The 13,265-nt window shown below is 42.8% G+C and overlaps 3 protein-coding genes across 3 annotated transcripts in view; 2 read left to right on the top strand and 1 right to left on the bottom strand.

Annotated features, from left to right (window-relative positions):
- The window catches only part of RAB1A (RAB1A, member RAS oncogene family), a 56,233-nt gene that overhangs the window by 25,931 nt on the left and 17,037 nt on the right, over nt 1–13,265 (top strand). Inside the window, exon 2 of the mRNA XM_066378141.1 lies at nt 9,644–9,716. Coding sequence (XP_066234238.1) covers nt 9,644–9,716 — 73 coding nt within the window. The remainder of the gene's footprint in view (nt 1–9,643; nt 9,717–13,265) is intronic.
- Nucleotides 1,908–4,185, top strand: LOC136400852 (SRSF protein kinase 1-like). Its single transcript, XM_066378135.1, is given in 3 exon segments — nt 1,908–3,539; nt 3,541–3,858; nt 3,860–4,185. Coding segments are annotated over 3 exon segments (1,647 nt in total). The 5' UTR covers nt 1,908–2,267; the 3' UTR covers nt 3,917–4,185.
- The window catches only part of CEP68 (centrosomal protein 68), a 49,325-nt gene continuing 45,777 nt past the window's right edge, over nt 9,718–13,265 (bottom strand). The window contains exon 8 of the mRNA XM_066378138.1: nt 9,718–9,736. The gene's annotated coding sequence lies outside the window, so the exon portion shown is untranslated. The remainder of the gene's footprint in view (nt 9,737–13,265) is intronic.

Genomic DNA, 13,265 nt, shown 5'->3' on the forward strand with positions numbered 1-13,265 from the left:
TTGGGCAGACTCTGATTTATTTATGTATTTACTTATTTATTTTTTAAAATTTACAGAGACAGAGAGGGATGGATAGGGACAGACAGGAACGGAGAGATATGAGAAGCATCAATTATTAGTTTTTCGTTGCGACACCTTAGTTGTTCATTGATTGCTTTCTCATATGTGCTTTGACTATGGGGCTACAGCAGACCGAGTAACACCTTTCTCGAGCCAGCGACCTTGGGTCCAAGCTGGTGAGCTTTGCTCAAACCAGATGAGTCCACGCTCAAGCTAGCGACCTTGGGGGTCTCAAACCTGGGTCCTCTGCATCCCAGTCTGACACTCTATCCACTGCGCCACCGCCTGGTTAGGCGGGCAGACTGTGATTTTAAAAAACCTTTTCCTCCCTGGCCAGTTGGCTCAGTGGTAGAGCATTGACCTGGCGTGTGAAAGCCCTGGGTTTGATTCCCAGCTAGGGCACACAGAAGTGCCCATCTGCTTCTCCACTCTTCCCCCCTCCTTTCTCTGTCTCTCTCTTCCCCTCCCGCAGCCAAGGCTCCATTGGAGCAAAGTTGGCACCGGCGCTGATGATGGTTCCACAGCCTCCGCCTCTGGCCTGGAATGGCTTGGGTTGCAGCAGAGCAATGGCGTATATTGGCAGAGCATTGCCCCCTGGTGGGCATGCCAGGTGGATTCCCATCAGGCGCATGTGGGAGTCTGTCTGCCGCCCCTCGCTTCTCACTTCGGAAAATACAAAAAACCCACAAAACCTTTTTCTTCCCTCAACATCTTTTTCTGTTTATAAAAGTAATATAGGCTTCCTGACTAGTGGTGGCACAGTGGATAGAGCATTGACCTGGGATGCTGAAGTTCAGGTTTGAAACCCTGAGGGTCACTGGTTCGGGTTGAGAGGCTCCCCATCCCCGCAAGACACATAGGAGAAGTAATCAATGAACAACTAGAAGTAACAACAATAAGCAACTTATAAACTGATGCTTCTCATGTCTCTCTTCTCCTCTCTTTTTCCCCACCCATCAATTAAAAAATAAAGTAATGCAGGCAGTGTTAAAAAATAGTATAAAGAAAAATACCAGTCAGGCCTGTCCAGGTGGTGGCACAATGGATAGAATGTTTGACTGGGACATGGAGGACCCAGGTTCAAAACCCTGATGTTGCTGGCTTGAATGTGGGGTTGATGACTTGAGCGTGGGATCATAGACATGACCTCATGGTTGCTGGCTTGAGCCCAAGCTCTCTGGCTTGTGCAAGGGGTCACTCACTCTGCTGTAGCCCCCCCCACACACACACACACAAGGCACATATGAGAAAGCAATCAGTGAACAACTAAAGTGCTGCAACGAAGAATTGATGCTTCTCATCTCTCTCCCTTCCTATCTGTCCCTATCTGTCCCTCTCTCTATCTCTCTCTCTGTCACACAAAAAAAAGAAAAATACCAGTCAATTGTAATACTATAATTTAGAAATGTCCATTTCCCCAAAATCTATTATGTGTATGCAGATTTTTTTTATTTTTTTATTTTTTTGGTATTTTTCTGAAGTTGGAAACGGGGAGGCAATCAGTCAGACAGACTCCTTTGCCCGACCAGGATCCACCCGGCACACACACCAGGGGGCGATGCTCTCTTGCAACCAGAGCCATTCCAGCGCCTGAGGCAGAGGCCACAGAGCCATCCTTAGCGCCCGGGCCAACTTTGCTCCAATGGAGCCTTGGCTGCGGGAGGGGAAGAGAGAGACAGAGAGGAAGGAGAGAGGGAGGGGTGGAGAAGCAGATGGGTGCTTCTCCTGTGTGCCCTGGCCGGGAATCGAACCCGGGATTCTTACACGCCAGGCCGATGCTCTACCACTGAGCCAACCAACCAGGGCCTGCAGAATTATTATTATTAAAAAAAAATTTTTTGGCCGCCACTCGAGTGCGCAGGCGCCTGGCGGTTACCGGTCTCGCCATGGAGCGGAAAGTGCTTGCACTCCAGGCCCGAAAGAAAAGGACCAAGGCCAAGAAGGGCAAAGCCCAGAGGAAGTCTGAAACTCAGCACTGAGGCTCTGCGCCCCACTCTGAGAGTGACCCCCCGGAACAGGAAGAGGAGATTCTGGGGTCTGATGACGATGAGCAGGAGGACCCCAATGATTACTGTAAAGGAGGTTATCATCTTGTAAAAATCGGGGATCTATTCAATGGGAGATACCATGTGATCCGAAAGTTGGGCTGGGGACACTTCTCAACAGTGTGGTTATCCTGGGACATTCAGGGGAAGAAGTTTGTAGCCATGAAAGTAGTAAAAAGTGCTGAACATTATACTGAAACAGCACTAGATGAAATCCGGCTGCTGAAATCAGTTCGCAATTCAGACCCCAACGATCCAAACAGAGAAATGGTTGTTCAACTGCTAGACGACTTTAAAATATCAGGAGTTAATGGAACACACATCTGCATGGTGTTCGAAGTTCTGGGGCATCACCTGTTGAAGTGGATCATCAAGTCCAACTACCAGGGGCTTCCACTGCCTTGTGTCAAAAAAATCATTCAGCAAGTGTTGCAGGGCCTGGACTATTTACACAGCAAGTGCCGAATCATCCACACTGACATTAAACCGGAGAACATCCTGCTGTCGGTGAACGAGCAGTACATCCGCAGGCTGGTGGCAGAAGCAACAGAATGGCAGCGGTCCGGAGCACCCCCACCTTCCGGGTCTGCAGTCAGTACTGCGCCCCAGCCTAAACCAGCTGACAAAATGTCAAAGAATAAGAAGAAGAAATTGAAGAAGAAGCAGAAGCGCCAGGCAGAATTACTAGAGAAGCGAATGCAGGAAATTGAGGAAATGGAGAAAGAGTCGGGCCCTGGGCAAAAAAGACCAAACAAGCAAGAAGACTCAGAGAGTCCTGTTGAAAGACCCTTGAAAGAGAACCCACCTAATAAAATGACCCAAGAAACACTTGAAGAGTCAAGTACCATTGACCAGGATCAGACACTTGTGGAACGTGGTATAGAGGGTGGTGCAGCAGAAATTAATTGCAATGGAGTAATTGAAATCGTTAATTATACTGAGAACAGTAATAAAGAAACATTGAGGCTTAAAGAGGATCAACATAATGCTAATGACTGTGATGTCCAAAATTTGAAGCAGGAAACTGGTTTTCTAAGCTCCCAAAATGGGGACAGCAGCACATCACAAGAAACAGACTCTTGTACACCTGTAACCTCTGAGGTGTCAGATACCATGGTGTGCCAGTCTTCGTCCAATGTAGACCAGTCCTTCCATGAGCAGGACATCAGTCAACTTCAGGAAAGCATTCGGGCAGAGATCCCCTGTGAAGATGAACAAGACCAAGAACGTAATGGACCACTGGACAGCAAAGGAAAATCCACTGCTGGGAATTTTCTCATTAATCCCCTTGAGCCAAAAAATGCCCAGAAGCTCCAAGTGAAGATTGCCGACCTGGGGAGTGCCTGTTGGGTGCATAAACATTTCACTGAAGATATTCAAACCAGGCAGTATCGCTCCTTGGAAGTTCTCATAGGCTCCGGCTATAATACCCCTGGCTGACATCTGGAGCACGGCTTGCATGGCCTTTGAGCTGGCCACGGGCGACTATCTGTTTGAGCCCCACTCGGGGGAGGAGTATACCCGAGACGAAGATCACATTGCATTGATCATAGAACTTCTGGGGAAGGTGCCTCGCAAGCTCATTGTGGCAGGAAAATATTCCAAGGAATTTTTCACCAAAAAAGGCGACCTGAAACATATCACGAAGCTGAAGCCCTGGGGCCTGTTCGAGGTTCTGGTGGAGAAGTACGAGTGGTCTCAGGAGGAAGCGGCAGGCTTCACGGATTTCTTGCTGCCCATGCTGGAGCTGATCCCCCGAGAGGAGAGCCACCGCCGCAGATTGCCTCCGGCACCCCTGGCTCAGCTCCTAGGCCGGCTGGGCCTCAGCGGAGGCTGCCCCCCCCCCCCCCCGCCCCCCGGGCCCAGCCTCCGCGCTGAGCGCTTCCCTCCCCCTTTCAGGGTGAAGCTCTTCCTTCAAGGGTTTCTAGGATTTTGGTGTCCTTTTTTTTTCCAACCCAACGTGTTCATTCGAGTTTGCTTACTTGACCCTGTGGAGGTCCCCACGACCCCTGGGCATCCCAGGTGAATCTGGCCTTGATTGGGCTTTGCCAAAGACTGACGGACTAAAATGTGAAACAGCCCCTCGCCCTGTACCCCTGTCAAAAAAAAAAAAAAATTTTTTATTAACTTTAGAGAGAGGAAGGGAGAGAGTGAGAGAAAGACAGGAACATTGCTCCATCCTGTATGTGCCCTGACTGGGGATCAAACTGGCAATCTCCGCGCTTCCGGATGATGCTCTAACCAACCAAGCTATCTGGCCAGGGCTGCAGAATTATTTTTTAAAAATGAGCTATACTAAACAAAATGCCCTATAATTTTTTTCACATAACAATGTTTCACATTAACTGTCTCTTTGAGATTTTAGAATTTCCAGTAGCATTTTAGATTTAGAAACCAGCAGATTTATCCCCTACTTTATTTTATGTATACAGTTTGGTAACCTCATGAAAAGGCAAGCATTTTACCAAAATAGAATTTTGAACCAAAATGTTTTAACAATTTGTTTTGTAAAGTTTTTATTTATTGATTCTTAGAGAGGAAGAGAGAGACAGACGTAGACATTTGTTGCTCCACCCACTTATACCATAACTTGTTGATTCCTTTTTTTGTTTGTTTTGTTTAAAGTGAGAGGCAGGGAGGCAGAGAGACAGACTCCTGCATGCGCCCCTTTGGGATCCACCCAGCAACCCCATCTGGGGCTGATGCTCTGCCCATCTGGGGCCGCTGCTCCCTTGCTCAGCAACTGAGCTATTTTAGTGCCTGAGGTGAGGCCATGGAGCCACCCTCAGTACTCTGGGCCAACTTGCTTGAACCATTCGAGCCATGGCTGCAGGAGGAGGATAGAGCGAGAAAGGAGTGGGAGGGATAGAGAAGCAGAAGTTTGCTTTTCTGTGTGCCCTGACTGGGAATTGAACCCAAGACTTCCGCACGCTGGGCTGATGTTCTACCACTGAGGCAAACAGCTAGGCCACTTACTGATTTTTGTATGTGCCCTGGGGATTGAACTTGCAACCTTGGCATACTGAGCTACCTGGCCAGGCTGTTTCAGTAAATCTTTTTTTTTTTTTTTTTTTTGCTAGAGAAAGAGAAACAGGAGGGAAGGAAACTCATAGCTGTGCCACTTTATTGTTTGTTGATTGCCTCTTGTATGTGCCTTGACCCAGGATGTTCCAGGCAAGCCAGTGACCCCATGCTCAAGTCAGCAACCTTTGAGGTCAAGTCTGCGACCGTGGGATCATGTCTAGGATACTGGGCACTCTGCACTCAAGCAGGCTGAGCCCGTGTTCAAGCCGGCAACCTCAGGGTTTCAAACCTGGGACTTCAATGCCCCAGGTGCACTCTATCTACTCCAACACCACCACCAGTCAGGGAGATCTCTGATCTAGCTTAATCTAGTTTTGTCACTTAAGTCAAAATTGTATTGTAGACTGAAAATCTAATCCAAACTCTTGGAGAATAAAGGAAAATTATATTTAAAGTCTTAATCATTTGCTACACTATTCTTGAATCTTTGTACCAAAATTTTGACCTTTGCATTCTAAGTTTAGATTTATATATTGTCTATTAACATTTTTACTATGTTCTGTTCTATAAATTATAGTTATAGAAATATCTTTAAGCAATCTCAAATCTCTGAATTCTTTTGAACATTCAGTATCTTTCTTTTTTCTTTTTTTTGGCAGAGACAGAGTCAGAGAGAGGGACAGACAGACAGGAAGGGAGAGAGATGAGAAACATCAATTCTTCGTTGCGGCTCCTTAGTTGTTCATTGATTGATTTCTCATATATGCCTTGACGGAGTTTGGGTGGGGAGGGCTACAGCAGACCGAGTGACGCCTTGCTCAAACCAGATGAGCTGGCGCTCAAGCTGGCAACCTCGGGGTCTCGAACCTGGGTCCTCCACATCCCAGTCTGACGCTCTATACACTGTGCCACCGCCTGGTCAGGCAACATTTATATTTTAATAGTTTAGAAATAGATTACTAGGTTATTTAAAATGTCCCAATGCAAGTACCATTCTCTAGGTGTGTATATTCAGTAAAGGGGAGAAGTTGGTGAGTTTGATTTTGCCATTCTTCATGTCTCTTGTCATCTTAGTAGAGCTGATGGTTTGGGAGAGAACAAAATACAGTTGACCCTTGAACCAGTGGGGAGGTTAGGGGCAAAAGTATAAGACAAAGTATAAAATCTGCATATGCAGATTCTCAGCTGCTGTTGATGCAGTGACAAATGTGGAGTTTAAAAATCCATGTATAAATGGACCTGTGCAGTTCAGACCCCTGTTAACTATAGTCTTGTTTAGCAAAGATTATCTCATTATGGAGAAGAGTATTCATCTCTTCATATTGTTTAGAATGGCTGGAGAAGAGTACTCATCTCTTCATATTGTTTAGAATGGCTGTGAACCTTATAGTATCAAAAAATTGTAAAAACTCAATATATAACACATTTTAAAAGAATGTGATGATTTTAAAAGGTGACTTTTAAAATTTGATTATCAATTTCCCCCCAAACCTATAGGGAATTTTTATGAGTTTATTTGAGCCAACATGGCAATATCTGCTGGGGAGCAAGATCTCAGATGCCCCAACTATTAATTTCTTGAAACCATAATGTAATTATTAACAATTAGGAAGCATTCATGTTTTTCCAGCCTTATGATTACTCTGAAATTGAGAAATTGATCTTTAAGTAGTAAATGCTTCCTTGGGTAACACCTGTGGTCCAGTGCTGTCCTTTATTGTAACAGGTTCTAGTACAGCTGATTCAGCCGATACTTATTAAATGTCTACTGCAGGGGTCCCCAAACTACAGCCTGCGGGCGGCATGCAGCCCCCAGAGGCCATTTATCTGGCCCCCGCAGCACTTCCGGAAGGGGCACCTCTTTCATTGGTGGTGAGAGGAGCACTGTATGTGGCGGCGTTGCTCATGTACAGTACTACTTCCGGTCACATGGGACGCACGTGTCACGGCTCCGGAAGCGGGTCGTATCACTTGTTACAGCTAGCAGTGACAAATATGGAACTGGACATTGACCATCTCATTAGCCAAAAGCAGGCCCATAGTTGCCATTGAAATACTGGTCAGTTTTTTTATTTAAATTTACTTGTTCTTTATTTTAAATATTGTATTTGTTCCTGTTTTGTTTTTTTACTTTAAAATAAGATATGTGCAGTGTGCATAGGGATTTGTTCATAGTTTTTTTATAGTCCGGCCCTCCAACGGTCTGAGGGACAGTGAACTGGCCCCCTGTGTAAAAAGTTTGGGGACTCCTAGTCTACTGGATGTCTGGCATGGTGCTCAGGGAGATTGGTAACTTCAGGCTATCTGTTGTGTTAGACTTTCTATTAAAAACTAACTAACGGTAGTGGTATCAGTGGTGCAATTATTCTTGCTAACTGAAAATGTAAAATTCTTTTTTTTTTTTTTTGAAAGAGAGTAAGGGAGTGAGAGAGAGAAACATCAACTCATTGTTCCACTTCGTTATACCCCCATTGATTGCTTCTCATATGTGCCCCAACAAGGGTTTGAACCAGTGACCTTGGTGCTTTGGGACTAAGCTCTCTCCATTTGCCACCAGCCAGGGCATTTTTTTTTTTTTTTTAACTTACTGATTTTAGAGAGAGGAAGGGAAAGAGAGTGAGAGAGAAGCATTGATTTGTTCCACTTATTTTTGTACTCTTTGGTTGGTTCTTGTATGTGTCCTGACCAGGAATAGAACCTACAACCTTGGTTTATCCGGATGACTCTAAACAACTGAGCTACCCAGTCAGGGCCTTGAAATGTAAATTTTTTTTTTTTTTAAGATTTTTAAAATTGATTATACAGAGAGAGGCAGGGAAGAGGGTGAAGTATTAATTCATAGTTGCTTCACTGTTGTTCATTGATTGCTTGTTGTATGTGTCTTGACTGGGCAAGCCCAGGGTTTTGAACTGGTGACCTCAGTGTTCCAGGTCGATGTTTTATCCACTGCACCACCATAGATCAGGCGAAGTATAAATTCTTAATATGTACTTACTGCTAATGTTCAGAGTCCAGCATTTTTAAGAATTTAATCTAATTAAGGAGTAAGCTGTCAGTAGTGCTGAAATCAGTCAGAAACTGTAATGCCTAATAAAAGTTTTATGGTATTATGTATCAATCATTTATTAGGGGTAAAATTTTATATCACCACTATTTCCCCTTTTTTCCTTTGAGAGGTCAAACTGGAAAGGCTGTTAGTTATTTAGTTCATCTTGAGCTTCAATCTCCTTAATGACTTGGTTAAAAGCTCCTTCTGTGATATTTATTTTGCTGCTAGGGACAAGTGTACAATGTAAACTTGGTATAACCAAAAAGATATGTTTTTAAGTAATACATATCACTGTAAACCTGGGTAACAGTTGATGAATATTCACAAGATGATCACTGCTAAAACTTTTCATTTGCTTACATGTAAATATGATAATTGAAATTTAAATTGTGAGTGATATTTGGGTTTCAGCTTACTTAGGTAGCATTTTTTAAAAATAAAATCATGAACAAAATGGAAACTGTGTCTACTAAAATAATAAACTATAAATTCTGGATTTTTGAAATTGCTTAGAATTGGTCAGAATTAGGAAGGATTTATGAGGGATTCCTTTGGAGACCATGGGCAGATAGTCGGCCTTCAGGTACATGAAGGAACCCTGCTCCATGAAGGAATCCCGAAGAGTGGTCTATGAGTCAGGCCTGGCAATGGTAAAAGTACATAAACATGGCCTAGCTTTCAGAATTTTATGAAGAATGCTTTTATATAAGCTTAGAATGTTGGTCAAGTTTTATATAAGCTTAGAATGTTGGTCAAGTTGTACATTTGCATAAACAGCCTTTGATTTTTTACCACATTTTCAGTTTAAAATATTTATAATACAGGCTTACCAAAGTTAAATGATCCTTTTTTTTAAAGGGAGACTATCCAGGTGGATGTTAAAAAAGGATCATAAAAGCCCCTTGGAGATGACTATGAAATAATTTGATCTTGGAATTAGGAGGCAGTGGAAAGTTAACTTTCTCTGTTCTAATAGTTCAAAGGGAGTGGGATTTATCTGGTATAGTTTCATGGGTTCTCCAAGAAAGCATATAACTATATTTTCTTTCATTCTTTCCTTGGAAGTAGTTCACAGATCTCAGTTCATTGGTGACATTGCCTATCTTTTATAATAATTTTTTTTAATGTTTATTGTGTTGATTTGGGAGGGGGGGAGAAAGGAACACTGATCTGCTCCTGTATGTGCTCTGACAGGGGTAGAACTGGCAACCCTTTGTGCTTCGGGATGATGCTCTAACCAACTGAGCTGTCTGGCCAGCACTATAATAATTCTGCCCTGTTCAGTGATTCATCAAAAGGGCTCGTGCTGTTGATACAATTTTGGCTTCTTTTTAAGTTATCCATGGGCTTTTCAAGAGCTGTAGTCTTCCTCAGTGAGCTGTTTATTATTTTTGCTATATTTTTGTTGCAGGATTTATAATACAATATGCTTTTTATTAATGTGATTTTTCTTTCCTTTTTGCAGTGATTATTTATTCAAGTTGCTTCTAATTGGAGACTCTGGAGTTGGAAAGTCTTGCCTCCTTCTTAGGTTTGCAGTAAGTTGAAATTCAAATGCCTGTAAAGAAATTAATGCTGTGTATGTTTTCTAGGTAGACAAAAGATTTAACAGTTTTTTGTTTTTGGTTTTAGCGAGAGAAACAGAGAGAGGGACAGACAAGCAGGAAGTAAGAGAGATGAGAAGCATCAGGTCTTTGTTTGCATCACTTTAGTTGTTCATTTATTGCTTTCTCATATGTGCCTTGACTTGGGGGTACAGCAGAGTGAGTGACCCCTTGCTCAAGCCAGTGACCTTAGGCTCAAGCTAGCAACCTTGGGCTTCAAGCCAACCTTTGGGCTCAAGCCAGTGACCATGGGGTCATGTCTGTGATTCCACACTCAAGCTGGATAAGCCTATGCCCATGCTGGTGACCTCGGGGTGTCAAACCCGGGGGTCCTCCGTGTCCCAGTCTGACGCTCTATCCACTGTGCCATCACCTGGTCAGGTGATTTAACAGTTTTATTTGCAATAAATTAATTCTTCCAGAACTTATATATTAAAGTCTCCCAAGTATATATTCTTAGCGATACCTTGTGATACCTTGGGAATCTTAAATAAAAGAAATGACATTGCCTTTTTTGTTTTAGTTTATTGATTTTAGAGGGAGAAAGAGAAAGAGAGAAACATCGTTCCACTTACTTATGCATTCATTGGTTGATTCTTGTATGTGCCCTCACTGGGGATCGAACCCACAATGTTGGCCTATCGTATCAACACTAACCAACTGAGCTACCCGGCCAGGGCAATGCTATTGTTCTTTTTTTTTTTGGCAATGCTATTGTTCTTAAAAGAAATTCAAGAAAGTGTGGTTATAAAGTCAAGGTAATAGTCTTGGGATAGATCAAACGATGTTGTATTCCAACATAGGTAGTGAAGTAAAGGGAAAATAGTTGGCTTGTGTTGACAGTGACTTGATGGGAAATAAATGTTCAAGTAATAGTTTAGTAGAATAAAGAGAAAAAGGCCTGGTATAAAACTTTTTTTTTTGGACAATGGTATAGTGTTCTATATGCTGAAATTTAAAAACAAATAAATGTCTTTCAACCTAATGAATAGAATTCAGTCTCCTTCCTAGTGTTTATCAACTGCTTTCAAATTTAGCATGTTTTCCGTCTCGCTGTCTAGATCATTGTTTCTCAGAGTGTGGACTGAAGACCCCCGAGGATTAATCAATACCTTCTCAGGGGGTCATCCATGAGATCAAAACTATTATCCTAATAATACTAAGCTGTTAGTATTTACTAAGTAAATAATTCCTTAGAACTAAAAAGAAAGACATTAGCTTTTTTCATTGTTGACAGTTGCTCTGATGACACAAAAGCACCGGTAAGGTAAAACCTCTGGTGCTTTAACTCACCATATCAAGGCTATACTAAGCCCCAAACTGTACTTAGAGTGTCATGGTATTTACCTCTCTTCAGCCACAGGGGGTAAAAACCATTTTCATTTGAGTGTTTTTGATTAAACAGTAAAAGATTTTTAAAAATTTTGTTCCTTGAGTACTTGAGTTTTTTTTTTTTTTTTTTTTTTTTAGCAAGAGCAAAACAGAGAGGTATGGACAAGGACAGAAAGACAGGAAGGGAGAGAGATGAGAAACATCAACTCATAGTTGTGGCACCTTAGTTGTTCATTGATTGCTTTCTTAGTGCCTTGACCATGGAAGTTCCAGCTCAGTCAGTGACCCCTTGCTCAAGCCAAAGACCTTGGGCTTCAAACTGTCTAACTTTGAGATCAAGTCAGCAAACATGGATCATGTCTATAATCTCACACTCAAGGCATTGAGCCTGTGCTCAAGCCGGATGAGCCCTCACTCAAGGCTGTGACCTCAAGGTTTCAAACCTCGGTCTTCAGTGTCCCAGGCCGATGCTCAATCCACTGTGCCACAGCCTGGTCAGGCTTGAGCATTCTTTTCTTTCCTTTCCTTTCCTTTCCTTTCCTTTCCTTTCCCTTTCCCTTTCCCTTTCCCTTTCTTTTATTTATTTATTTATTTATAAACGAGGAGAGGAGAGGCAGAGACAGATTCCTACATGTGCCCAATTGGGATCCACACAGCTAGCTCACTAGAGAGTGATGCTCTGTCCATCTGGGGCCCTTGCTTCATTGTAACCAGAGCCATTTTAGCGACTGAGGCCATGGAGCCATCCTCAGTGCCCAGGGCCAACTTGCTCTAATTGAGCCTTGACTGCAGGACTGGGGAGGAGATGAGAGAGAGAGAGAAAGAAGTGAGAGGGGGAGGAGTAGAGAAGCATGTGAGCGCCTCTCCTATGTGCCCTGATTGGGAATCAAACCCGGGAGGGACATCCACATGCCAGCTGATGTTCTATGATGGAGCCAACTGGCCAGGACCAAATATTCTTATTTAATATGTTGTGAAGAAATGAGGAATAGGCCTGACCTGTGGTGGTGCAGTGGATAAAGCGTCGACCTGGAAATGCTGAGGTCGCCGGTTCGAAACCCTGGGCTTGCCTGGTCAAGGCACATATGGGAGTTGATGCTTCCTGCTCCTCCCTCCTTCTCTCTCTCTCTCTCTCTCTCTCTCTTTCCCTCTCTCCCTCTCTCCTTTCTAAAATGAATAAATAAAATAAAAATTAAAAAAAAAAAAAGAAAGAAATGAGGAATACACAACAAAGCAGTTTTACTGCTTACTAGAGTGGGTTAGTTTATCTGTCTAGCGGAAAAGAAAAGCAAAACTTTTTTTTTACTTAAAGAACAACTGATAGACAAACTTTAGTTAACATAGAATTGGGTATTAGCAGACATTTTCTCAAATGAACTGAGATTGTCATGTCAGGGAAAGTGTCTGACAGCATTTGTTGCCTGCAATAAAATTTAAGCTTTCAAAGGAGTATTAGAATTTTAGAAAATTTATAATTCACCAATTGTAAGCCTGACAAATACCAAATATGACTTTTCTGATGAGATGAATGATGATATTAATGAATGTTTTTTAAAAGCTTTTATTTTATATATCATAGTTGAAAGTGAAATCATGGAAATACTGGCTCTGGCTGGTTGCTCAGTGGATAGAGCATCGGCCCGGCATACAGAAATCCCTCCTGGGTTCACTTCCTGAACAGGGCATATATGAGAAGTGACCATTTGCTTCTCTATAACTCCTCCTTTTCTCCCTTCTCTCCCTCCTCTCTTCCTGCTGCCAGTGACTCAATTGGCTTGAGCGTGGCCCTGGGCTCTGAGGATAGCCCGGTTGTTCTGAGCGCCTCAGCCGTGGGTGCTGAAAATAGCTCAGTACTCAAGCATCAGCCCCAGATGGGGGTTGCCAGGTGGATCCTGGTCAGAGTGCATGTGGGAGTCTGTCTCACTAGCTCCTCTCCTCTCACTTAAAATAAAAATGAAAAAGAAATGGAAATACAAGAATAAAACATTCTTTAATATGTATGAAACTATTTTCTAACAAAAAATTAGGAAAGAAAAAGCTTGATGTCAAACATGAAAATGTTAGAAGACAAATGGTACTAGCAAAAAAAAATATATGAAGAAGGGATGATACTCTTATTATATAAAGCATACTTTTACATTAATAAGAAAA

This window comes from Saccopteryx leptura, chromosome 3, assembly GCF_036850995.1.
Source record: "Saccopteryx leptura isolate mSacLep1 chromosome 3, mSacLep1_pri_phased_curated, whole genome shotgun sequence".
Classification (NCBI taxonomy): domain Eukaryota; kingdom Metazoa; phylum Chordata; class Mammalia; order Chiroptera; family Emballonuridae; genus Saccopteryx; species Saccopteryx leptura.